Genomic DNA, 26,023 nt, shown 5'->3' with positions numbered 1-26,023 from the left:
TGTCCTATGACGAGCTGAAACTTGGGTCTTCTCTAGTGTGACTATGTAGTGTCCCACATGTTTAGAAAACCTTGTTGAGAGTGTAACCATGCAATACTGTGTGATACACTTCTAGCAGCTTTTTTTTCTTTTTTATTTTATGGCACAAAATCTTTCTTTTTTGGCCAAGTCCCTAGCTATCGATAGAAGAGCATGAGGCTGAAGGACACTGGCTCTCAGTACATGTTTTTTCCATTGCAAGGAAGTTCCTTTTGTCTGTTGTTGTAGTGAGAGCATGATCAGCACAGAGCAGCAGTTTGAGGAGTTGCAATCTGGCACATTGTGAGGCCAAAGAGTGCCAGCTGGGCCTGAGGAGCAGAGTGATCCCTGGTTGTGTTTTCCTGAAAGTGCTTGGACAAGTTCCATGTTGTGAGCAAGATGGACAAAACTCATATATCCAATAGGAGTCCTTAAGGCACTTTTTGCGTGTGCTCTCCAGCTGTGTTTAATTACACCTCTAGCTGGGTAAAATTTCCCACAAGTTTTAAAAGTCCCTGGCCAGTACCTGAATTTATGCAGCTTAAGGTATTTGACGCTGTTTCAGACTTCCTACTATTTGTCTTCTAATCCTTAAAATAACTTTTCTCTTTTAATCCTTCACACATACATATTTTCAAAGGCCTTTTTTTTTGTTTATAGTCAGCTGTTAAAATTATTTGGCATCTGTGGCCTTTTGCATCAGCTATCGAGGGGTCCAGTGATGAGTTCTGAATGATGACTGCTTTTCCACTAAACTTTTGTCTGTCTCTGTAGAACTAATATAATTTCTGCAGGCAGTGTAAAGCTCTGATGGGGGGAGGGGAATAATTTGTGGGGAAGTTTCTTTAAAATCAAATGGTACATGTTTGGGGAGGTCTGCCGAAAATTATTCTAATAATAAAACCAGGACACTGGAGGTTTGCTATTTTGAAACATATGTACTAGTGAGACAAAAATCTCAGAGGAGAGTTGTCAGCTGTAGATGCTAGAAGAATTATCTGAAAATCCTGTCTGCAGGTGCTGGGGACAGAGCTGAGGTCAGTCAGCCTGCAAGCCGTGCTTGTTTCAGTGGGTGTTCCAAATTGTCCAAATGCTTCCCCAGCACTAGGGTGGTTTAGAAGGCTCAGTGTTTATCCTGCACTATTCTTCTGGGCTGTGCAGAAAGATGATAGGGTGCAGAAGCTGGTCTGTTGTGTAGTCTCTGTGTCATCAAGCCCCCTTTGCCCTGGGGGAGCTCTCTGAGGCCCCTGCATGGTTCCCTGCTTTAGTTCAGATTCCTCCAGCTGTTTGCCTGCCATGATTCCCACTCTGGCTCTTCCCTTTCAGGAGTGCTGGTCACTGGGAAGGACTGGAGGGCATTCTTGGCGCACATGGGTCTCTGAAGAGCTTTCAAGCTGGGTCTGGGGCAGACTCATGTTTGAGTCAGTTTCAGAAGATGTTCCAGAAATGCTTTTAATCACAGACGTGGCCACCACGTGTCTTACCCTGATTCGTTTCAAAGGCTCATCCAGTTGTTCTCCCCAAGAGAACAATTGTTTCTCCCCAAGAGAACTTTTCTTCTAATGCAAAGAAGTCTCTCTGCATGAGCCATTTCCCACTGTGCCAGGCTGTGTGTTTGTCCTGCACTCCCTGTACCAGTTAGGCATCACTGCACCTAGTAGGTTTATCTCCCTCAGGCTGGACACAGCTTTGCTTCATTTCCATTTGCAAAGGTGTTGGCTAGATGCTGAAACATGTGTTGCCTTCAAAAGAAAACGCTTAAATTCTCACCCCTCATTGATGATCATGTAGTTAACTACTTTGCAGCAAAGTAGCACTGCTCTGCCCTGTCAGCAAGGCCCTGTCAATACAGGTCATTCAAGCTCACACCTCCAAGCCCATGGAGCTAATCTGGTGTATAACAGCCATGGATCTGGCTCATTTTTCACATGCTGTGAACATCACTAAACATATTCATAGAAATCTTTGCTTTGCCACAGAGTTTCCTCATGACCTTGAAAAAAAGAATTTAGAACTTTCTTATGTTTAAAATTATGAGAATGAAAATCTCTCTTGGCTCATCTGGTTTTTTTTCTTGCTTGAATGTGAATTATAGCAGAACAAGTTTTATTACACAGTAGTGCATTGTATCATGATTAAGGTCTCTGCTGGAGCAATAAATATTACTATTCTACATAATTTTCATTTAAGCAATTGTTCTTGCTCTTCAGTTGCCTTCCATGCTTCTCCTCTGTTTATGTGTGTGTGCATAGGTGCTTCATTTCATATTGCACAGACAGGTAATACTAAATTTCATAGAAGTTTGAGTGTGTGTGTGTCTGTGTGTGTGCCAACCAAACACAGAATCAACAACAGAAGTTATGTGTATGATCTAAGACTATTTATTGAACAGATGTTGGGAGGGAGGAGAGCAGTCTTTCTGCAAAGTGCCATTTTTAATTGTGACTCCAATATATTCTTACTTTACAAATCCTTGGTAGAATTTTATTGACTTGATATATTCTTTGCAAATGAAAGTTTCAAATACATATGGAAATTACCAGAACAAGCACCAGTGTGTGTTCCTATTTGAAATTTATCAGGTTTCAAACTATCTTAGCCATATATAACATTTTAGTGAAGTACAGAAATTTTCATGCCGTGAGTTCGGGAAGCCAGTTTGTTCTGTTCTGCCCTTCTACACAAGCTCTTTAAAAGAAACACCTTCCCTCCATTTGTCCTGGGTCTTATTTGGCTGAATGTGTAGATTAGTTCTAATTCTGGCATCCCCTTTGGTCCTTGGAATGATCAGTACTGCCCATGCTGCACCAGGGCTCTGCAGGGGGACAGGCTGCTTTAGCCACGTGGTCCTGGGGCTCTGACTGATCATATATTTTGATTTCTTATGTGCATTAAATCTGTATCAAAACAACCTTGAGGTATCTCTATTAGAAGATGACAGGTGTCCGTTTGTCCCCTCCTTGAAAGTTCACAGGCTGCTATTAATGCTCTGAAAGGTGCTTTGCAGTGTGCTTGGCCTGTGATTTCTGCAAGTACCATTATTCTAGAAGCATGAATTAGGGAACATCAAAATAAGTATATCTATAATATACTAAAAGCATAGGTTATAAGTGCTCAAGTGCCCATAATTATTCACTGTGTCTCACAGTTTCATTCTTTTTGTGAAAGGAGATTTGAGTCCTCCTCAATTCACTGAACTACTCTGGAGTTAATAGTTTATATGAGTGTGTGCACAGGTGCATGAAGACAGCAGTTTCCAGCAGTTTCCCAAAAACATCAGAGTTTTGGGTTGGAGTTGCATGTGCGATGCTTTTTTTCTTAAAACCTGTAGGGAATCTTTAGGTTTTGGATGGTTTAGAAAAGTCTATCAAAATGCAGAGGAAAAAAATGACCAAAAATATGTATGGTCAGCAACATTCCATGCCTAAATTAGCAGCTCAATCTATGTAATGACTACAGGGCAAAAAGTCATACAGCAAGGGACCCCCGACAACTGTGAAGTGACACAGCATATTGCATGGAGGAAAAAAAACAATTTAAACTTTATTAAGGTATTCAGTGTGCTACATATTGGAAAAATCTTCAAAAGAAAATGTTACTGATTGAAGAGAAATTATATGAAGAAGCTCTGTATTACCCCAGTGCTATAAATTTAAATCAATGACTAGCCTGTATCAGAAACATGGAAATTTTCAAGAACCTGAACCTGTCATTAAAAAAAAAAAAACAAAAGAGGCAATTATTTTTCTAGATTTCTGTTGGGATCTTAACAAGGCTCTTTGATTTCTGCTGGGAAAAAAAATGCCTCTCTGAGAGATGTAAACTTAGAGCAGCTGTTCAAAATCACCAAAGTGGCTGCAGTATTTTTGATCAGCCTTGAATATATCTCAGAATGTTAGTGACAACCAAGATGTCAGGACCAGCTTTTTTATCCATGTTCTGCAGGAGTCCAGGAGATACAGGGGTGAATTCATGCAACATGCACTTCTGTAATAAAACCTGTAGCATTCATGAGGAGAAAGCAAATCGCTCACCAGGGTGTGGAATTCCTGAGGTGAATGTGCAGGTGGGAATACTTGTGGTGCCTGTCTGTGGGAATGTGATGCTGGCACCTTTCTGGTCAGGTCTGCTGTTTGTACTTGAACAGGCAGCATGAAGTGGTGCTGCTGCACAGCACATTATGGGGTCCTGCATCTGTCTCAGAAATCAGGAGGAGTTAAGGGCAAGAAAGAAAGCCACATAAATCTGACTGGAGCAGAAGGACATAGAGGTGAAGATAGAAACATAAATGGAAAGAGAACTTGGAGATCTTTGCTTACCATAATTTGATTTTATCAACTTTTAAATTTATTGAAAGGCAAGAAAATTGCTTACAGACTGTACTTGTGTGTACATGGCAGGTGAGGGCCTTAGGTAGCAAGAAAAGCAGTGTGCTAAGGGTGATGCTGGGGGCTGCAGCACATAAAGACTTGGCAGTGGGTACATTTGAGAAAACTTGTTTAGATGTGATGTTCTCATGCCATGATAGCTGGAGGAAGAGAAAGTGCTTTTAAGTTTCATTTATATTGCATGACCTCTTTTGGAATATTTTTAGTGCCTTGGGCCTGGTTTCCTTAACATGCAGACTTGCACATTTCTGCATGGGAACCTTGCAATTTCTTTCATTTCCTTACTTTCTTATTTTTCCACTATTTTTTTTATCCTTCCCTATTACCCTCTACTGCAGTATGGCCAAGTGCTCTCTTCTCCTAAGTCTTATGCTTAAATGTCCTGTACAGTCTTCCTGCAATCCTTTCACACAGCTCACATATGGAAACAACACAGGGCAGGACTGTACCTTAAGGGGGAAAAAGAGATGTGGTGAGGGTTGTAGCTTTTCTTGAAATCTTTCTCTAAACACTAAGCAAATGAATGAGAAGCAAAGCCAAAGGTGTTTTGTCTGTGATGGGAGTCAAAGGTGGTCAGAAATGGCTAGGCAGGCTGGCCCTTTCCTTTAGACATTTTTTTCTCACTTTTTAACAGCCTGGAAGTGGAATCTGTCTTTTAACCAGAAACCTGTGTTAGAAATGATCTTTTAAAAGCAATGCCATCTGCAGCAAGAACCCACAACAGATTAGTTATTGAGGAAAAATAAGTGACTGAGTGCAGCTTTTAGGAGTTCCACTTTGAACAGAAGTGAAAACTAATGAGGGGAAGTACCAAAAAGCAAAGTTTTTCTTCCTGCCTTCCATTATAGCTGCCATTTTATCCTATTTTAAGAGTTTTCCCCTTTCTGGCTTATCAGCATCTGTATTCAGTCATTACTTGACAACATGATTATTTTGTTTTTATTATTAAGAATGAATATGCCGTAATTAGCTGAAATATCAGTCTCATAACTACAGGTATAGAGGTGTTTCATTTGATAAGACACTTTGCCCAGAGGATAAAAATTACTTAATGTGCCAAGAAGACTTAAAATCTGAAATATAAATTTACCAATCCAATTATTTAACCATGATAAGGGTATTTTGACTTAGTTTCAGAATCCTTTTACAGTTCTGGTGTTTGCAGCACTAGCCAAAGATGAAGATGTATTTAACCATGGGTTTTATTGCTGACATTTTGAAGAGATGATTGAAGGATATCTGTTTGTGTGATTCCCTCATGAAATCTCATGTTTGCAGCTGTATTATTTTGCCTTGCTGCTAGATGCTTTTACCTGGAGCAGTGTTCCTAATACAGTAGAAATCAGATGACAATCATGCTTGAGGAAAGGGACTCCTCAATGCATTCTATTCCTTGTTGTAATGTGCCTGGAAGTATACATATTCTGTATGAAAGTTCCCATTCCCAAGTGTTTTAGTCTATTTTGGAGCATTTACATGGTCTTATTCACAGTATTGTGGTCAAGTTTTCCCTTAAAAACTGTTGCAGAGTTTTGGTTTTTGGTTTGGAGTTTTTTGGTGATTTACCTCTGTTCTGGCCAATTTTCTCTCCTCTCCTGAAAACCCATCCACAGCTTTTGTTCCACAAAGATTCCTTACAGAGTTCATTTTTTATGCATTTTAATACATGGATTTCAATTGCACATGCATAAATTACGTATAGACTTGGAATAAAGAATGAGAAAATAAATTACTAATCCAGTAATGGTTGTAGACTTTACAAGTACATATCGTGCTATTAATGGGTATGGTATCAAGCGCAAAGGGAGTAATTGCAAATTAAACCCTGGAGCAAGACAGGAATGAGCATTGCCTTGCAAAAGGGAGCAGATTAGAAGATCTGCTGCTTTCTTCCACTTGGGCTGATATCCCCCCCTTTGCTAGGACATCAGTTCTTCTGCAGGAAATATCTCCTTTCCACACCTCTGAATCTCACGTTTTACGGCATTCCCATCTACTCTGTAATTAAGAGCTTCTCATTTTAATTTAGTTTTGTATTCTAGGGAGGTTCTTGAAAATAATAACTTCTACTCAACACAAATTTCTCGAGTCTTCTTTACACTTATGATGTATATGCACTTATGATGTGAGCAGTGATCATTTTTATCACCAGAGAGTAGAAGAATATCCCCAAGACAGACTGAGTAGCTATCACTGTAATCATACACCAAGTGTTTAATTGTTGGTTGTAGGACATTCTGGAGTAATAACTTCATTAGAAAAGTAAAATTTAATTTTTAGTTTTACCGCTTTTGTATTATTTTATTGCTCTTTTTCTAGTGCACTAATCTGAGTTTCAAAAAAATCAGTTCAAAATGTCTTGGGAATCATTTACAGTTTCATAATGCTTTGGTTTTGCCTAGGAAAAAACAAACATAGCTTTCAGATAAACATAAAAGCACCAGCTGTTTTCCTCCAGAACTTTTATTTCCATAATAATTGCCTTTGGAGGTAATTTTACAAGAAGAAGCATATAATATGTGGAAATATTTAAGAATAGGTTTACAGTAATTCTATTACTGTATATACAAAGACTGATTTTCATGCCTCAGTAAGTGCTCCAGAGGTCGTACATGTTAGGGAAAGAAAAGGAAAAGAAAGTTCTAGGAAGCAGCCCAGCTTCCCAGTGCCAACTTGGCCATCTTGGGGGCCATTTCTGGAATCCAATTTTATTTTTTTCAGAGTTTTCTGGGCTATTAATTTAATGAAAGTCCTGATCTGATTTCTTTCTTTCCCCCGAGCATCTTTGCAGGAGCTTGATGGCTACTTCTGTGAACAGGAGCCCCAGTAATATTGGTAGTGCTTGCCTCCTCTTGGGCTTAGTGCCTTGACTTAGTGGTTGGGCATTTAAATAGTTCAGCCCCTCCCTGGGAATATCTTGTCTCTCCTTAGAAGAGCAGACATCTTTGCAGTCTCCATTATATGAATTTTGGCTTCTTAGACTGGGAGTTTGCATTGGCTGAAACCAGAGGGCTGTACATGAGCCCTGGTGTTTTTTGAAGGTGTCTGTATCCTGCTGTGTGACTGGGATCAAATATTGAATTTTCCTAGCCAGAATAGCTAACATCTGTGATGTTAGTGTTGGTGGCTGAGCATGCAGATTCAATCCATTGACACCCCTTAGCAAGTCCACAGGAATGTTGAAGGGAACATTGAGCTTATCATCCTCACTCTGTGTTTCTTTCCCTGGCCCCTGCCCCAGCTGGCATATGTCCAGGAAGACAGAGATCTGTCTGCTCCGAGTGGGTTTTGCTCTCTGCTGGGCTCTGCCCAATTTCTCACACCTGTGTAATAGAAAAAAAGAGCCTGCACCAGCAACATCATGGGAGAAGAGCACTGCACTATCAAATGGTGCTCTTGGCTTTGCAGCATGTGGGAAAATAAATGCTGTTTAAGACTAAAAGTGAAGAAGTTGGGCGATGTTACGTGGAAGATTTTTTTTTGGGTAGTGTATATCCTTTTATGTGTGCCCCTGTGAGTAACAGGAAAATTCTGTGCTGCTGCACTTCTCTTGGATGAAAGGATTTGTATCCTTAGATTTAACAAAGGCAATCCTTAGATTTAACAAAAATGGTTCTCGTATCTTTCCTGATTCATGTCTCTCACTTTAAACTATATGTCCTTCCATCTCAGCAAAAAGGTGATTCCTTAAAATAATTTTGCCAGTCACCCTGCCTGCTTTCTTCCTTTTTGCTTCCTGCTTGAAATCACACTAATTTGGTTTCTTCTAACACCAATGGCTTCCTAATCTCTTGCATTTGCAATGAATCACCCTTCCCTCTTCTGGTTTCCCACTCTTCCTACTCCAAAGCATCCCTGTTAGCTAGTTTTTGATTCATGAGTTGTGTGAGAGTGATGCAAATGGAAGTTAGCGGAAATTAACTTCAGGTAGTGATGGATTTTCATGTTGCAATTTCATATTTTTAGATTTGCGTAATACCTGGCTGTATTTCTTAAAAGTTTGCTTTAGACGTGGTCCTAAGTGGAGTGTGTGAATTCTCCTCAGGAATGGTGTCTCACATTTTCAGCTCTCACTTTTTGACAGTTTCTGATCAACAGAATAACTAATGTTTGATGCACCTCTTCCTATCCTGAGCATTTCTTTCATTCAAATTGCGTTATTTTAGCATCTCACTCAGTGCTCTGTGCAAGACCTTGATAAGGTAAGGGAGTGATCCAAGAGCCCATGGGAGAAATGGGGCTGAAATGTGAGGAGGATGCCTGTGTGCTTGTGCAGGGCTCAGCCTGCAGCCCAGACCAGAGAGCCCCTGTGGCAGCACCTGTCTGCAGGATGTACAAGGACTTGTCCCCAGAGGTGCCTCTTCCTTTCCCTCTGTATATGGAGTCCGTGGGTGGCTGGCTTGGACCAGGTCCCTCGTTTTCAGGTGGCAAAGCTGGGTGCCTATGCCCAGAACTGTGTCTGGCCAGAAGCAGTGTGCTGGAGCAGGGATTGATGCCAGACTTTCCCCACACTGCATCCTGGCCAGCCATGGCAGCAGGGCTGCTCAGGGAACCCTGCCTGGGGTACCAGGGGCAGGAACAGCCTGCTCTCACAGAGACATTTTCCTGTGATTTTAAATTCAGCTTCCTCCACAGGTACAAAATGCAGTCTTTCCAAAGCAAGCTGTGCCAGGGCTGTGTTTCATAACCACCAGGGGAAAATCGTTAAAGGGGATAAAAAGCTGGAATTATTGATTGAGTTGCATGGAGGGCAAAGCATAACCTCTCTTTTGCTCCTTAAAATACTGTGATTTTTCTCAGTTATGGAGTAACCTAGGTGCATCCTAAAGCTAGCTGATAAGGAATTTTTTCCTTAGGAAAACTCAACAATTCAGTTTTTTACAGGTATATTCACATAGTAATAGTATGACATTAAAACAATTAGCAATTGCAACTGTACATTTTGTAAATTTTCACACCTATAGAATTAATATTCTAATATTGTGACTAAACAGGTTCTTCATTTTCCTTTTCTGGTTCCCATGCATTACACCTGTTTTTCACAAGGACAGATTTTTATTTCAGTCAGTGAAGCTAAGAATGCACAGCAAAGGACGTTATTAGAATTCATTGTATTTTAAAGTGATGCATGGCATGCTGACAGTTGTAGTTCATTCTTTGGCACACATCCCTGACATTTCTATTCCTGTAAGAAGGGGTACTATTTTTCTGGTTTTAGGAGGAAGATTTTTGGAAACATTCTAAATGAGAAAGGTAGATGAGGGGAAAAAAGGGGGTCAGTCTTCAGTATATATTGAAGAATATCTGTTGTGGAACTGTTTGATTTTTTTTAATGCTTTAAATAACATTTGTGCTGTTCTCGGTTAAGTACTTACTTTTTGTAACTCAAAAGAAATGGATAAAATAAGCACAAAATCACAGATACAATCAAGAAAATGCCACAGGGCCAAAGTCCTCAAGTGCAAAGCTGAGCAGTTCAGATGTGACAGACCACTTATTTCTGTTACTGCAGAAACTGTATTGCCTTTAAGAACCTTAACCTCTGTTTCCTTTTTCTGCAGCTGTCAGCTGTGCTCACAGCTTGTCTGTATGAGAGGGTTACACAGGTGTCTGAGATCCCAAACTGCAGCTCCTTCAGTGTTAACAATTTTTTCTCATTGGTGTGTGTTAGTTCAGCAGGAGATTATCTAGAGAAAGGCATGGTAGGGACATCTGTAAACCTACAACCAGAACAAATCAACTCTAGTGAAGAGTGGCTAGAAATCTGTCTGTGTATGCAAGCCCCTAAGTTCATAACTAAAACAAAAATAAAAACCCAAAGGATCAGTAATGATGGCACAAAACACAAAATGACAACAAAAAGTCAAACCAAGTCTTTATAAAATACCTAAACTTGCAAGGGGACTGTGTAATTTGGAGAGTTGTCACTGTCTGCTGTGACAGTATATCAGGACTTGAATGATAATACATTTAGGATTTTGATATAAACCATTCTCAGTGAGAAAGATAACCTCTGGTTTAGCTGTATTCAGTGTGTTTATTCTAAAATGTGGTGAAAAAAATGGCTGATGCTTGACTGATGATGTTTTGTTGGTTCGATTGAATGATTCCTTGTAGTAGTAGGTAGCCACTGGCCATCCTCACATATTGTATTCTCAATATCCAGTGATTTATAGTGCCTGACTGGAAAAATACACTGATTTAGATTCTGCTTCATTGCTAAAGCAGAATTATACTACATTTTGGTACCACTTTAGCTTTTGATTTAGTTGTAAGCTTTAGGGATTTTCCCAAAATAATTCTCTAAATCTTATCCTTCATTAGTGTCCTGCATTTAGCCTGTGTTTCAGGACATATAAAATCCTGACTGTATGTGCATTTTTGCCTAAGTTACTGACCACTTCTCAGGACCTAACTAGTCTAACTGATAGACACTACAGCCCCACAGTGCTGCAGTGTTCTGGCTAATTAAAATGTGCTTTTTGTTACAGTGTTTGCAGCAAATCTCTGAGGCCTGTATCATATGCTTTTGGAAGAGCAGAATCTTTCTAAACTTATAACAGTTTTTAGGACAACCTGTTGAGGATCTTTCAACAAAGGCATTTCACATGGCTTGCTTAATCTGAAGAGTAAGCTGATGTTTCCCAGTGCAAAGAAGATGTCCTAGTGCTGAGCAGATCTTTCACCAGGCCCTCAGTTATCCAGCCAAGACCAGCAGGGTCACTGGGATGAATAAACAGCTTAAGAAAGGGAAGGATTAGCCCTGTTAACCTCAACAGAAGGGTTTTTTAGCTCCCATGCTATAAGTGCTGAGGCAGGCAGGCATTTTACTCCACTGCAGCCCACAGACTGCCCCATCACTGCTGCCAGTCCTTGCAGTGCCTGCAAATGCTTCTGCAGTTTCTGTAACAGAGGGGAAAATTAGCAATGATCCCAATTGTTTTCTTAGACATGAGAGCCCTCTCTGGACTTCAGAAGCAATTTCCAAGTGTCCAGTGCTACTCCCACACACTCCCTGGGCTCTGCTCCACTGCCAGCATCTCTGCAGAGTGCTGCACCACAGCTCATGTCCCAAACCAAGCCACCCTCCTCTCTTCCAGGCTGGCTCACAGGCCAGTGTGGGTGGTGCAGGGGGAAGCAGGGAGGGAGCCAAGGGGGTGCAGGCAGGCAGGCAGCTTTCTGCAGCTGTGCAGTCTGTCCCTGCCCAGCAGGCAGGACAATGGTAAGCAGGGTAAGGAGTGCCAGCCCTCAAAAGCTCCTGTTTCTGCCACAGCATTCTCCTGCAGAAATGAGCTGCTCATGGCTTGCACTGCTTCACTGTTCACTTGGTAAAAAACCAGCTGGATGAGCAGACCCAGCAAGTGGTGGTGAATGGAGCTACATCCAGCTGGTCACACTGGTGTTCCCAGGGCTCAGCACTGGGGCCACACCTTGAATCCTGTGTCCAGTTCTGGGTCACTCACTACAAGGACACTGAGGTGCTGGAGAGCACATCTGAGCATCAGAGAGGAGCAGTGGAGCTGATGTAGGGATTGCATTTCCCATGAAGACCCTCTGAGGGAGCTGGGGTTGTTTAGCCTGGGGAAAAGGAGGCTCAGGGGAGACCTCATTGCTCTCTAAAACTCCCTGGAAGGAGGTTGCAGCCATGTGCAGGTCATGTCTCCCAAGCAGCAAGTGGCCTCAAGTTGTGTCATGGGAGATTTAGACTGGATATTTAAAAATTTTTTCATAGAAGGCGTGGTCAGGCTGCCCAGGAAACAGTGGAGTCACCATGCCTGAAAGCATCTATTAGGCATGTGGATGTGCCACTTGGGGATGTGGTTTAGTGATAGACCCAGCAGTGCCTGGTTAACATATGGAGCCAATGAGCTTAGAGATCTTTTCCAACATACACGTTTCTGTGATTCTTTTGTTATCTCAGGTATCTGACATGATCTTTCTCCATACATTCAAGCCTGATGTTTTTAATTTCCTGATCATCTGGGTTATGACAGACCTGCAAGAAAGCTGAGCCTAAAATTGATATGCAGCTTGCTGGCTTCTAAGTGTTTATGTAATTTTCTGTGAGATATCCACAATATTCAGCTCATGTCTAATTGGTGCTGTTCCTTGGTGGAATACAATATCCTTTTATACAAGAAATTTAATAATTCTAAGTAGCCCATTTGAGTCTTTCTGTATTTTCTCTGATAAAGGAAGTTGTTTGATGCAGTATATTTTTATGGCAGTCAAACCTCATGTTTAATTTGGCCCTTTTATGCTTCAGGACTATTTTGCTCATGTGGTATTGGATTATGTGGTGTTTGATGCTCCTTTGCTTCTTTGTATTCAGTACACAAAAAGCTGAAATGCAGCTCTCTGGATACACCTGAAAATCTAAGGTGACAGCAGTAGTGGCAGGTTGCAGACTGTTCCCTTCCTAAAGCCATTTCTATCTGTGCAAAACTGTGCAGCCCTTTTTGGCAGTGGTACTACTGACATTGTCAGTGGTTTTGGTAGTATTTGGCATTGTCATTCCAGGGATGTTAATATCACCAACAAGTTCAAGGTGATGGAGAATCAGAGCTGGAAGAAGCAGTGGTCAAAAGGATCAGTCCCGTGGCTGTGGTGGCATTGTTTCATGTTCTGTGGATCTTTTTGGACACTACTGCAATTTCTAGAACTGGAGCCAGAATAAAACGTTCATCAATGGTGCTGTCACATGTGATAAATGAAAAAGAAAAACAACGGGAATGCGGTCATAAACAGGGCTTGTGAGTCTCATCAGTAGAACATTAAAACCCAACTCTTAAGTAGATTACAGCTGCTTTATCTTCTGCATTAAAGCCCATTCACCCACACAGGCACAGTTAGGCTACAGCAAGTGCCAGAGCTTTGGTACCTTTTGTCACAGCAGTGACACTGATGACATGGTCACCCTGTTAAGTTACAGAAGAGCTTCCTTGGGCTCTCTTCTATCTGTCCAATCACAGCAGACACTTCTACACACATCCTTCTAAATTAGTTGGCAAAATGTTATTTTAAATTGTTTCTTCCAATCTGTCATTTCCCTATGCATCTAACAAAATATGGCCCTAACAGAAGGAAGGATTTTATTATTGTAAAATCACCAAAGCTCTGTCTAGCATGAAAAAAATTATCCTTTCATGGTGGGTTATATATTGCACCCACTGCTTTTTTGTTACTTCCCATAGCAGGTAGGAAATATCACAAAATGAATATACTTTTATTCTGTTTTTCCTTGTCATACATAAATATATACACACATTTACAGTGAGTCTGTTAGGATATCTGCCATGGTTCTCTGGCTGCCACTATCTTAAAGCATTGATAAAATATGGAAATAGTACATGATTTTTCAGGGTCTTAAATTGCTTCTAAAATTGGGTTTATCTGAATCCTTCTTCTGTTGAAAACCCTCTTTTGGGGTTAGTTCAGTTGTGTCCAGAGATACTGAGGCAAGTATCACAAAAAGATTTCGATGAACTGGGAGAAGTCAGAACCATGACAGTAGCAGGGGTGATGAACTTATTTTTGTGAGAGAATGAGAGTCTGCTGTAATCCTGGTCACAGACTCCTTTTGCCAGCTGCTTTTTATGCTTTATCTTCTGAGCTGACATTTCACTGGAGACAGATGTGTTATATATACATACACACATCAACGTGAGAGGGAAACAAAATCAAGTCAGGGAGATACAAAGCCCTTAGAAGAGATTAGAGATTGGAAGGACACAAAGCAGGTACTGATACCATCTCTGGGGAAAGTGATTAGGTTTGAGAGGGATGAGGGAGATAGTGCCCCTGTCTCAGAAACCTTTCTGTGGCACAGCAGCTTTATTTAAATGTCTCACCATGCCACATTATCACCTTTCAAAACCCATCTCAAGCAGCTAAGCAGGTGAGAAGGGACTTTGTGTTCCTGTGCACTGGGAGGCAGGCATGGCCAGCATCTGCCTGTGGTTTGCTCCTCAGTTGTCCTAGCTCCTCAGTGTAACTTCCAAAACATCCTTGGCTGTGTATTGTGGCATCATAGGTTGTCTGCAGCAGGAGACAGCTTGAAATGCAGGCAGGTGGTTGTCTACAATTTCCAGCTCAGTGTTTCATTAGTCTCCCTGGTATCTGCAATAGAGAAAGTCTCGAAACATCAGAAAGATCTGAGAGATGGGAGGGAGGCTTTGCTTTCTCCAGCATGTTCCTGAAACTACTGAGCAACAAAAACACTTCTGCTGTACATGGAAGACTGTCAGGTAGCATTTCTGGACAGCCAAACTTTTACATAACACAGGCAGCAGCAGATTTTACTTGAGTGCAATGACATGCTTGTTTCTGTAAGATTTCTATCTGATATAAAATTCTTAACTTTAATGAAAATGTCAGCTCAACTTTTTAATCAGTGGTCACAACAGAAAGGCAAATGTCAGGAAATGGGAGGAAAACAGGAAACAGAACAGGGAATATTACTGTGCTACTGTACAGATCCATGGTGTCTGTACAATTTGTGTATGGTACACAGGTCTGATCCTCACAGCCCCAAAAAGGGGTAGCAGAACTGGGGGAGGTCTGGTGAGGTCAGAGGGACAGTGATGGTGCACAGCTGGCATCATGGAAATGAAGCATGATATAGGTCATGACAGCATGACAGAAGTGGGGATGGTTGTTACCACCTCCTCCACTATGAGGATTTTGAAATATCGAGTTGAGGTAGTGGGTGGACGAGAAAAGAAAATGGTTCTACCCTGTGCACATAGCTGTGGACCTCCTTGCAACCAAATTCTGTTTATCGGAATTCATTCGGCAGGATGTTGGAGAGGTTAATCATAAAGTAACCTGTTAACTCCATCCATTAACTCCACTAACTCAGCAAGGAGGAGCCATTGACCAAATATCCAATGCAGACAGTGCTGGAAGCTGGACATGTGTGCTTGCTCTGTCCCTGTATACTTCCCCATGCATCTCCTTCTGCCTCCTGCTCGTGCAGGTGGATCTCTGATCCCACGCAGCACTGCTTGTTCTTGTGTACTGTCATGGTTCCCAACACTTCCAGGGCAAAGTGTAGGACCTCTCTTTCCACATTGTAACCACTGGAACTGTCTCTGTGAAAAATGAAAAAAAAAAGAGTAAATAAAATGAAGGGGGTAGGCTAGTGAGGTTATGTAATTTGCAAAGTGCTCTAATACCACATGCATGATGCCAGAATGAATGATGCCAGTGATGAATGCCAGAGAACTGTCAGGGTAGGTGGCACTGCCATCAGGTGCCTTGGAAGTGACCTGACTGCTGCAAGGAGCTATTAGAGAGGCAGCTGTGAGGAAGTTTAGTACAAACCAGAGCCCAAGGCAGTCTTACATTGAAGTGTTGTATTACAGAGAGGTTGTCACTGTAGTTTTAATTGGCAGAAATCTGCTGTGACTTATTCTCCAGGCAAGCACATTAACTTGAAGTTGAACAGATTTCTTTGTCCATGATTGGGTTTAACGCATGATGAAAACAGTTGATTAAATCATGATTTACCAAATTGCTGTATCTCATATTTTGTAACTGATTGGAACATGTGCCCATGCAACAGCAAGGACAGGAGGAAGAGGAAACAGGAACAGCTCTGTGACATACAGCTGTGGTTTTGTGGAAGGAGGGGAGGAGTAGTTTCAGAGAGGCACTTCTGAGGTTGCCAAGGTTACAGGTACTTCTGTACCTGAGTGGCTTGGGCATTCTCTGCTGAGTACTGGCATCAGCTGTTTCCATCTGAGATAAAAAAATTTGCATTTTAATTAGACTGTTGCCTTTTTCAACACTGAAGCATAGCATATAAGCAGTTGGAAACTTTCCACAGGACCAGTGAAATTATTAAAAAAAATTACAATAGCAGCATTTACCCCAATAATATTTTGAAACTTCCTTAGTTTTTAAGTGTTTCCAAGATGAGGATCTCTTTATAATCACTCAATGAATTAACCACCATGATCTGGCTTTTTATTTTTCTAGATCTCAGTAAAAATGTTGCTTTTGGAAGGTAGGATTCACTGTTGCAGATGCAGGGAAGCCAAGAGCTGCGTGCCAGTCTGGTGCTCAGTGTGGGAACTGAGGATTTGCACTGAACTTGCTGCTTTGAGATGTGGCTGCAATGGCAGCAACTGTGCCTTAGCCCTGGGAAAGAAATCTGTGCTGATACCAGCATGGCATGGCTCGAGAGGAGTCTGACAGCACCACTTGTACACTTGAGGAAAACAAACAGTGTCGTGGTAGATTTCAAGCTGCGCTCAGAATTGATACAATATGTCATAATGAATTTTCTGCCAGATTTAAGAGTGATACAGCAAGATCTTCATCTGCTGTGAAGAAGTGAAGCACCACTGACTGCCTTAGTGCTGTATAAGTGTACACAGCTGGGGATGGGGCCAGGGGGTTTATAATGCAGAGCAAACAAGCCAGCACTGAACTGAGCAAGTACCAGGTGCTGAAGTTGGGCAGAGTAGTGGTGTAGCCAAAAAGGAGCTCAGAAAGCAGGCAACCTCCTTTGTAAACCAAGGAGAACAAATTCACTGCTCCTGCAGCAGCAGAATTTAGTGAGAAAGCCCACCACTGCTGTGGGGTTGGAACAGCCGCAATTTACTTGGAAATGCTTTTTGTGTGCTAAGTCAGGTAATTTTGCAAACTTAAAAACTCAAAAATTAAAAAAAAAAAGCTCAAAAATTAAACAAAAACCAAAAGATTTTCAACCTTTTGAAAATCTTGCTAAATGAATATTAACTGCTAAGTTTTAAGTAAAGCAGTACTTTCAGCGAGTGCCTTGCCATTGTGGCAGCTCGTCCTCCCTGAACATGGAGGACCTCCCTCTTCAAAGGGAGAGTGAGGAAAAGGCACTCTTACACTTTTAAAACCAACCTTTGTGTGCCTGCTGTGCCTCCAGGCCTTCCCACTGTCTGTTCAAAATCTTCAATTCCTCAGTTTCCCTACTGTCCTTTCAGACAGGCAGAGAATCCTTAGTGGCTTCATCATCGCTGTCCCTTTAACTGGACTTGATGATCCTTGTGGGTCTCTTCCAATTTAGAATATTCTGTGCTTGTGTGACAGGCAGGGGCAGGGAAGGGCTGCTGCAGGCACAGGAGTACCAGAGCAGCCCTTCACCAAGGGTCCCACCAGTGCTGTCCATGTGCACCCCATCACTGCAGGCTGCTCTCATCAGTCCAGCCGTGTAAGTCTGTGTTCTGTGTCTACTCCTTGGAGGAAGAGGAAAGGGAGGAGCATTCCCTGCCTGGTGGAAAGGGAGCCACAGGACACCAAGAGCCAGGACAAGCTCATACAGCTTCAAAACTGAATGAGGGTAGGGGTGAAGCTCAAAGTTATTTTCCCTAGAAGTCTGAGACTTTGGAGAAATGATAAAAGAAGAGTTGTGGAATTATTTTCCCTTGTTTGGACACCATATTGCACTGACATTTATGCACATGATGTTGCAGTAATCCAGTCAGTTCAGCCTGTTCATTCATGACCTTTCCTGTAACATTACCCACAATGCTGTGTGTGATATTGCAGAGAAAAAGGTGAGGGCAAGGGTGCCAGCTCACTGTTGTCAGCTTAAGTACGATATAAGATTTGCACTTACAGTAATGATGAGGGCAAATGCAGAGCCAGAAAATGGGCAATTTTCTAAGGAAAACTTCCATGGTACTAAAACAACATTTGTTGCTGCCATTTATTTTTTTTCAAGTCCCTTTTTCAGGTCAATGATTACTGTTGTTCTGTAGATTTACCAAAGCAATGACTTACCCCCATATAAAATAGTTTAACAGTTGAAGTCTAACTTGTTGAATCTTCACATTAAATAACTTTCTGGTGTAAAAAGGACTCATCACACATGACATTAAAGTGTTGCTAATTGTGACTGGAGGCATTTACATTCTGAATCCAAGTGAATTATATGAGCTGTGTTGCACCGTTTTTACTTCATTCCCCAGTTGGTTTTATAACCAAGTATAACCTATAACATTTGCTTTTCCAGAATAAAATAAATCCTGTACAGGGGATTGACATCACTGTTTTTCCTATGGTGCCTTTTAGGTAGTGTTTAAATTTCAAGTGGTCTTGTAGGTTTCATACAAATTCTCCATGAAAAGTAGATTCTGTTTTTAATATTTTAACTCTTTATATCATATGGCTTTGTAAATCATGGGGCTGTTACAGTCCAGCATGAAAAACATTTAAGTATCTTTACGTAATGTGCAGGTGAACTCATTTTGGGATGAAACTTTATTAATTGCAAGAAGAATACTGTATTTTAGAGAAACAGAATTATACAGATGAGCATTCAAATATGTTCCACCAAGGACATCACGGTTTACTCTGCTTTACCTTGGTTGAAACCCAGAGCACCTCCCAGTGTGCAGGGGGACCCAGGAGCATTGCTTCCACCCCAAAAGTCCTCCTTCCAGTGTTTCCAGCTCAGTAACACTTTGCATGTACAGATGTAGGGACTGAAAACACAGAAGTATCATAGTACCATTAGGATAGTAAAGCAGCTGATTTTAAATGATATATGCTGTATTTTACTGCACTTTCTGCATCCAAATGGGCAAGAAGTCACCCAAAATTGTGGAAGAAGACACATGTTGGAGATAATTGTCAACAGTCAGTTCCAAAACTAGGATAGGCTACCCAGGGAAGTGGTGGAATCACTATCCATGGAAGTGTGGGAAAGGTATGTGGATGTGGCACCTGGGGATGTGGTTTGGTGTGGAACACAGTGGTGCTGGATTAACAGCTGGACTCAGTGACCTTAGAGGTCTTTTCCAGCCTTAATGGTTCTACAGTCTGTGATTCTATGGGAGCAAAGTATGAGCTTAAATATTAAGTGCATTAAGAAGAAGTACAGCATAGGGAAGCAAATTTCTGCAGGTCTTGCAGGTCTCATCTAGATTTAACTCTTACATGAGGAGAGGCTTTTCTTTATGGCCAATTTGGCATCTAGTTCTCAGGCTGTTGTGGGCACACAAAGACATAACCTGCTTCAATGAGATAACTTAAAATTGATTTGTGAAGTATTTGGTTTGTGCTTTAAAATGCACATCCCAGGAGGTGGGCTACATTTCTGTAGAAGAAGAAGAAGCCATGCTCTTTGGTGCAGGTCTTGGAGTAAACCCTCAGCAATGGAAGGCTGAGCCCATCTGGGATATATTTATTTGTATGACAAACAGGCTGGCAGTCAACAATTTGTGCGTCTGTAGCCTTTAAGAATTTCAGCAGCATCAGATCAGTGTATCCTGGCCCCTCTGACAAATCCTGCCCTGATGACAGCAGTGCCAAAGTGCTGTGAGGTGGCCAGGCTGTGCCTGAGCTGCTGCTGTGTGTGCTCATTAAATGGAAAGGACAGGTTCCACTGGGGGCATGACAGTGGAGAGATGCATGGTTGGAGGATTTAATGGTGCTCTGCAAGTGCATGTGGATTTTCAAGGCAGAAATAGACTTCTTTTTTGACAGAAGTATAGATAATCCAGCTCTCACAGCCTTCTGCTTTTTGAAAGAACCAGATTGGTCTCCTAAATGTTGTGCTGGTGGATTTTTTTTCCTGCCTCATCCTTGGAAATGAAGTTATTTCAGTGTACTATGAAAAGAGGTGTTTGGAGACTTACTGACTTACATAAAATGGAATATTTCATTTTGTACATGAAAAGTATCCTCATTCAGAAATGGCTGAAGCTATTCCACTCTGCTGGAAATAAACTATTTTCTCATGAAAGGGAAGATAAACTAATGTGATACTATGATTACTACAGAAAGTAAAATGCTTGCTTCCAGTGGGGAAAAAGTAATAAAATGTATAAATGGCTCTCTAGTAGCTTACAGTAGCACTGTTGAATTATCAACAGCTGGCACTTCCTCTAGCTTCAGTCTGTGTTCATCTGCACCATCAGGGTGTGCCCAGGTCTCTGTCACAGCTGCATAGAAAGGTTTTATTGCATCTTCCTGCACAGGGAGCAGGGGCAGTCCATATACCATAAACATCCAGCCCCTTGGGCAGGCAGCTCCTTGTTTTCCTTGCTGCTCCTATGCCCTGTGCACGATGCCCATGTTTGTGTCATGTGCCCAGCATTACTCACATTGCTGTAGGCTTTCTGTGCCCAGGACCAGCACTGTGCTGGGCTGGGTTGCAGTGTGTGTTGGTGCCACATAATGAACTCTGTCCTTCTTTCAGGCCCGAACTGCTTTGCAGAAACCCTGGTGATTCCAGCAGGCCGGGAGGTGAAAACTGACGAGTGCACTATATGTCACTGTACTTACGAAGAAGGCACGTGGAGGATTGAACGTCAAGCCATGTGCACTAGACATGAATGCAAGCAAATATAGGAAATCTACAAATCTACAGACTTTTCGTGGTTTTTATAAAATATCCCACAGCAGTGAGCACCTGAGATGACCCAGGGAAATCCGAATGAGAAGATTCTGGCGAGGAGCAAGGAATAAAATACTGATATTTTGTTTTTCAAAGTAACATAATACTGCAAGGCAAAGAAGTGCATATATTTAAAACATTTGGACATAAGAATACCTGTCTTAAATGTGTTATTTTCACAGTGAGTACACTTAAATACACTATAAAATATTCTATGTATTTCTATAATACCATTATAGAGCTTAAAAATAAATGTTTTATATAGACAATACAGATTGAAGTACTGTAGCATTGCCTCTCCTCTTGTATACATGCGCCATGGCTAAAAGTATACACTTCTGTTCCAGTTTCTCTATATGAAGATTTTATTGTGTGTTTTTTGATTTTGTTTTGGGTTTGGGGTTTTTTTGCTGTTGCTTATTTTGAGTTTATTGGGGCAGGAAAGAGATAGCACATGAGAAAACCTTGACATGCTCCATTTTGGAAAAAAGAGGAGAAGAATAGGCTTTCAGAGAAGATGTGCTCATTTATGAACATAAATGGGCTGTAATGTAGAGGTGAGTCAGCTCCATATCTTACTTTTACTTGTGCTCCTGTCTCCTGATCCACTGCCAAGATGACTTGGAGCAATGGGTAATGTGAAACTGGTCTCTCATAGCTGCTGCTAAAAATTTATTCAGATGAATTCAGTTCTTAATATTCATTTCAGACATAAAATTTATCAGCAGGACAAATATGGCTGTGACAGAATATGGCATCACCAAGCTGGTGGAAGTGATGGTAAGTAACCACAGAGCATCATTGATGTGATGCATAATGGATATGGAGAAGTGCAGCTTGGGAGGGCTACAGCAGCCAAACAAGCCTTCACTGATGTGGCTCCACATTGCTGAGTTTGAGCAGGAGAGCTGCACCATTCCCTAGCCCTGCTCTTGCCACCTTTTGTGGCAAAACTGTTTGGCAGAGTGTACAGAATCTGTATATGCTCTGTATTTAAGTGAAAGGTTTAAAACTCTGTCTTTGAATCCATCAGAGGATTTCTAGCACATAATCTGACCCTGCCTGCATGGGAGGTGAGTTACATCTCCCTGCTTCAGCCACCAACAGCCTTTGCTTAAATTCATTTCAGTTTTAGTTTAGTTTGTCACCAAATCCAACAATATGTCTGCTTTGGATACCTGTTAAGGCAGTGACTCAAGAAGTATGTTTTTACTTTTAAGCTTTTGCTGGAGGGAAGATTTGATTAATAAATGTCTGAAACTAGAAGATTATTGCTTAAATTCCCACTTACTCTTTGCTAATTTCTCCTATGGTGTAACCTGGTTGCACTTTGCATCCATACAAAGTATGACTTTCTGCTGCTTCTGAACACTGAGGAACTTTTGCCAGTGACTTCAGTGGATCCCAGTTACCACCTCATGTCCTTATTCTGAGCATATTTCTATCACTGTGAGTTATTTGGGAGTAAAGGATGTATGTTTTGTCTAAAACTTGTGATAAAGTATACCAACCAATCCATTTCATAGGAGTCAGTAGTCATATGACAGAGAGCTAGCTCCTGAGCCAGTCAGACCCATGCCTCGTGGCTATTGGGCTGCTGCTTGCTGAAATCAAATATCAGCACAGCTCTGAGAGAGTGCCATGAGTGCCAGTGGTCTTCCATGAATGACTTCTCAAGTGGAAGTACCCATTTGGGAAGCAGCCATGCAACTTGAGCGGAGAAGGTGAACTTGCAGCTCAGTGTGGGATTGCCTTTCCAAGTGGTGACTCTAAGAGACATATGTGTTTTCAGTGAACTGTGAGAAACTCACAGTTTATGTCTTTCAATGTATGGCCAAAATGAGTAAATTTTTGGAATTCTCACCTCAGACTAGTAACGCGTTTCTTCTTTACTGAAGGTTCTTGTGAAGCCTTTGACCATTTCTGAGGGGAATTTCTGTTCTTTTAGGCAGTTCTCTTTGTTGAAGTAGTGAGTATAAAGTTAAAGGCTTAGTTTCTAGTGTAGCTTTTATAAATGTTTTCTATTGTGCATTTTTTCAAAAATATTTTTCTGTCTTTCAGTCCTGGTTCCAACATATTAATGTCATTTTTACTGTAGTAATAGGATGGTCCTTTCGATTGCATGTGAAACTTCCCAGGCATGTTCATCTTGACATCCAGCACTGTGAGTTGTTGCTTAAAGAGGTTATATTTTGAGTTATATAATGGTTTTTTGTTTGTGAGAAGCAAACTTCAGGTATTTTTAGATTTTTTTTTTTTCTTTTTATGGAGTGATGTAGAAGTTATCCTGAGTTTTTGACCTTCTTTATGCCTAGATCACTGGCCACATCCAGCTTTGGCCTGTAATATTACCACATGATGGCTCTTTGGTTATTCCTGAGATGGGGAAATGGGCTGAGTGACTCTTTCCAGGCAGATCTCACTAGTCTTGCCCAGTTGCCACACAGTGTGCTGTGGGAGAACCCCAATAGAGAGCCACATGGCCACTCACTCCCCAACTGCCCACCCATGTGGAATGGTGGAAAATAAAGGAAGAGTAAAAGCAGGAAAACTCATGGGTCAAGGTGAAAATAACTAAATAAAAAGAGAAAAGAGAGAACAAAGAAGCATCAAAAAAAGCATGGCAATTGCAATCACTCTCCACCTCCCATGGGCAGGCCAGTGGCCTGAGCAAAAGATAGCCTCAACCTCATTCTTCTTCATTTCATTGCTGATCAGAGCACTATATGGCATGGAACATCTCTTTGGTTACTTAGTTCAGATCACCTGCTGGTTTTGAGCCCTCCCAAGCCCTAACCTACGCCATTCTCCTCGCAGGGGATGAGTGAGAAGCAGAGAAGACCTTGGTGCTGTGCATGTCCTGTTCAGCAATAGCCAAAGCACTTGTGTGTTTCAGCGTTGCTTTGGTCACAAGCCTAAACCACAGCATCCTACTGCCTATTAGGGAGAGTAATTCCATCCCAGCCTGTGGTAATTCTGCTAGCAACTCCATACAGGCACAGAGGCAAACACACCAAAAGACCCCAAAATCCATACTCCGACCAGTGACTGCACCAAGCAGCACGTGGGCCTTTGGCAGCCTAGCTGGGGAGCTGAGATTTGCGGATGATGTATAATGTCACTTCACACAGTCCAGTTTAAAATTTTCTTGTTATTGGAGTTGATAATGAAAATAGGAAAAGTAAAATATTTAAAGTTAGCCATTATGGGATGCTTTTGGGAACCATTTGCCTTTAAACTAATTTAATCTCAAGGCAATAACCCCAGAACTGCTGTGGTGGCCAAATGTACCAATCTAAATGTTATGCTTTGGTTATGTAATCTACCTGTTCATGTGTAACCTTAAAAAATAAGAGAAAAGTCATCTGCATCATTTCCAGTGAACTAAACTCCAGAGAATATTGTCTTCCCTACTGAAGTCTAGATACTCGGCTGGTTTTTGCTTCAGTGCAAACAGGATTATGCATCCTGCACATGAGGAGTTCTTCAGCTTTGCAGGTGGGTTGTGCCTATTAAAGCTGTATTTCCAGAGACACTAACAACTCATGAATAATTTTGTATTTGAAGGTCTGTTTCTTGGATAATGAATATTCTCAGATGTTCTCGTGTAGCTGCATTGGCATAAATATGAGATTTCTGCTTCTGCTTCACTTGCTTCTGCTTATTTCCCAGTTGAAATCAAGACAATCCATTTCTGTAGGAGTGCATTATACATGAATTTGTCTTCCAACCTGTGTAAGCAGGTGCCTGAAGAGATTACATTCTAGATTATTTCAGGTAATTATAAAATTGCACAGTTAGTGTGCAGTAGGATTCTCTATTCTACTCATTTAAGCCACAAAAATGGAAAAGCTGATACTCAAATATTATGTGAGATTTAAAAGGCAAAAGGGAAAAAAGACAAAGTATGAAAGACAGATGAGCTGGGCATTACAATAGGAGTGTCCAACAACAAAAAAAAAAAAAAACCAAACATACATTTTCAAAGAATATGATAAGAAAAGTAAATGAGAAAAGTATTTAGGCACAAATTGAAATACAAAAAATTCTACTTGGCAATGAAAAAAAAATCACACAGTAAAGGTGAATGAATACTGGAGGATGCTGCGAGGATGGCCAAATTCCAACTGGGCACAGCCCTGAGCAGCCTGCTGTGGCTGAACTTGCACTCAGCAAGTATTGGATGGGATGCTCTCCAGAGGTGCAAAATTAAAAACCAGGTTCAAATGACATTGAATTAAAGTCTTTAATACATACAAGAAAGAAAAAGATAAGATGAAAGGTTCCCTCACTTTGGAAAGCAGCTGTTCTGTTTCCATATGGGGAACTGTACTGTCATGCTTGTAAAGTATTTGATGTTACTTTTCACAGTAACTTTAATACCAAAGTTATCATAGCTCCATGATACATAGAAGGCTTTTATAGGCACACATTATTTAAGAATCTAATGTAATCCAATTAAATGCTCCATTTATTCCCCTTATCAGGCAATGAGTTTTCTTCACAGCCTGTGTTAACATGGTTTTTCTCTCTGCAAAAATACAACTTCCTACTGCATTAAAAACCAAACTCAAACTTGGGAGACAGCACTGAATATCACAGACTATTTTCCTGACTATCCAAGATTTCAAAATTTTCATCACTTTTTGGTTAAGGTAAGTACTGCTTTAGAAAGTACATAACTTGTTCAGTTTTGACAGCCACTCCTTCCCAGATTTCTCTTTACTTTGAAAATATATTTAGGCTCAACCGCACTGAAAATGAAAAGTTGTAGCCTCTTGAAATGCCTTCTATAGCAGGCAAAAAATAAGCACAATCTAGCATTTTATTTATTTATTTAATATGCCTGTAAAAGAAATACAGGAAAACTCCAAACTGTTGTGTCACTCAGTAGTTACAGAGAAGTAGAAATAATTATACAGAATACTAAATTATCAGCAATAGGAAAAAATTCTTTTCTCAGCTAAATCAGCATAAAACAAGAGTTTTTCAGACGCCCAGGTAAAGACTGTTAAAACTGAGATAAGTATTTCTTCCACAGGTAGAAATAATAAAGTCTCTGTACTTGACTACAGTCGGTGAATGAGAGGGAACATTCACAAATCCTGGTGTAAAGTGCCTTTGTTCATAGTAGCCAGAATTAAAGACAAACCTTTATTGATAACCATTTACTTTGCTTTTTTCAGTAAATCCTAAAGGTTGTGCAAACCTTGTGAAAGAAGGTGAATTTCAC

At 41.0% G+C, this 26,023-nt stretch overlaps 1 protein-coding gene across 2 annotated transcripts in view; it reads left to right on the top strand.

Moving 5' to 3' along the window:
- VWC2 (von Willebrand factor C domain containing 2) overlaps positions 1-21,074 on the top strand; it is a 54,344-nt gene extending 33,270 nt beyond the window's left edge. For both annotated transcript variants that reach the window (XM_054284865.1, XM_054284866.1), the window contains exon 4: positions 20,593-21,074. In XM_054284865.1, the coding sequence (XP_054140840.1) occupies positions 20,593-20,744 (152 nt within the window). In that variant the 3' untranslated portion in view covers positions 20,745-21,074. The remainder of the gene's footprint in view (positions 1-20,592) is intronic.
- The last annotated feature ends 4,949 nt before the right edge of the window (positions 21,075-26,023 follow it).

This window comes from Melozone crissalis, unplaced genomic scaffold (assembly GCF_028551555.1).
Source record: "Melozone crissalis strain CALT ecotype California unplaced genomic scaffold, PUWL_Pcris_2 ptg000042l_1, whole genome shotgun sequence".
NCBI lineage: Eukaryota > Metazoa > Chordata > Aves > Passeriformes > Passerellidae > Melozone > Melozone crissalis.
This window is presented reverse-complemented; position numbering and strand designations above follow the sequence as displayed.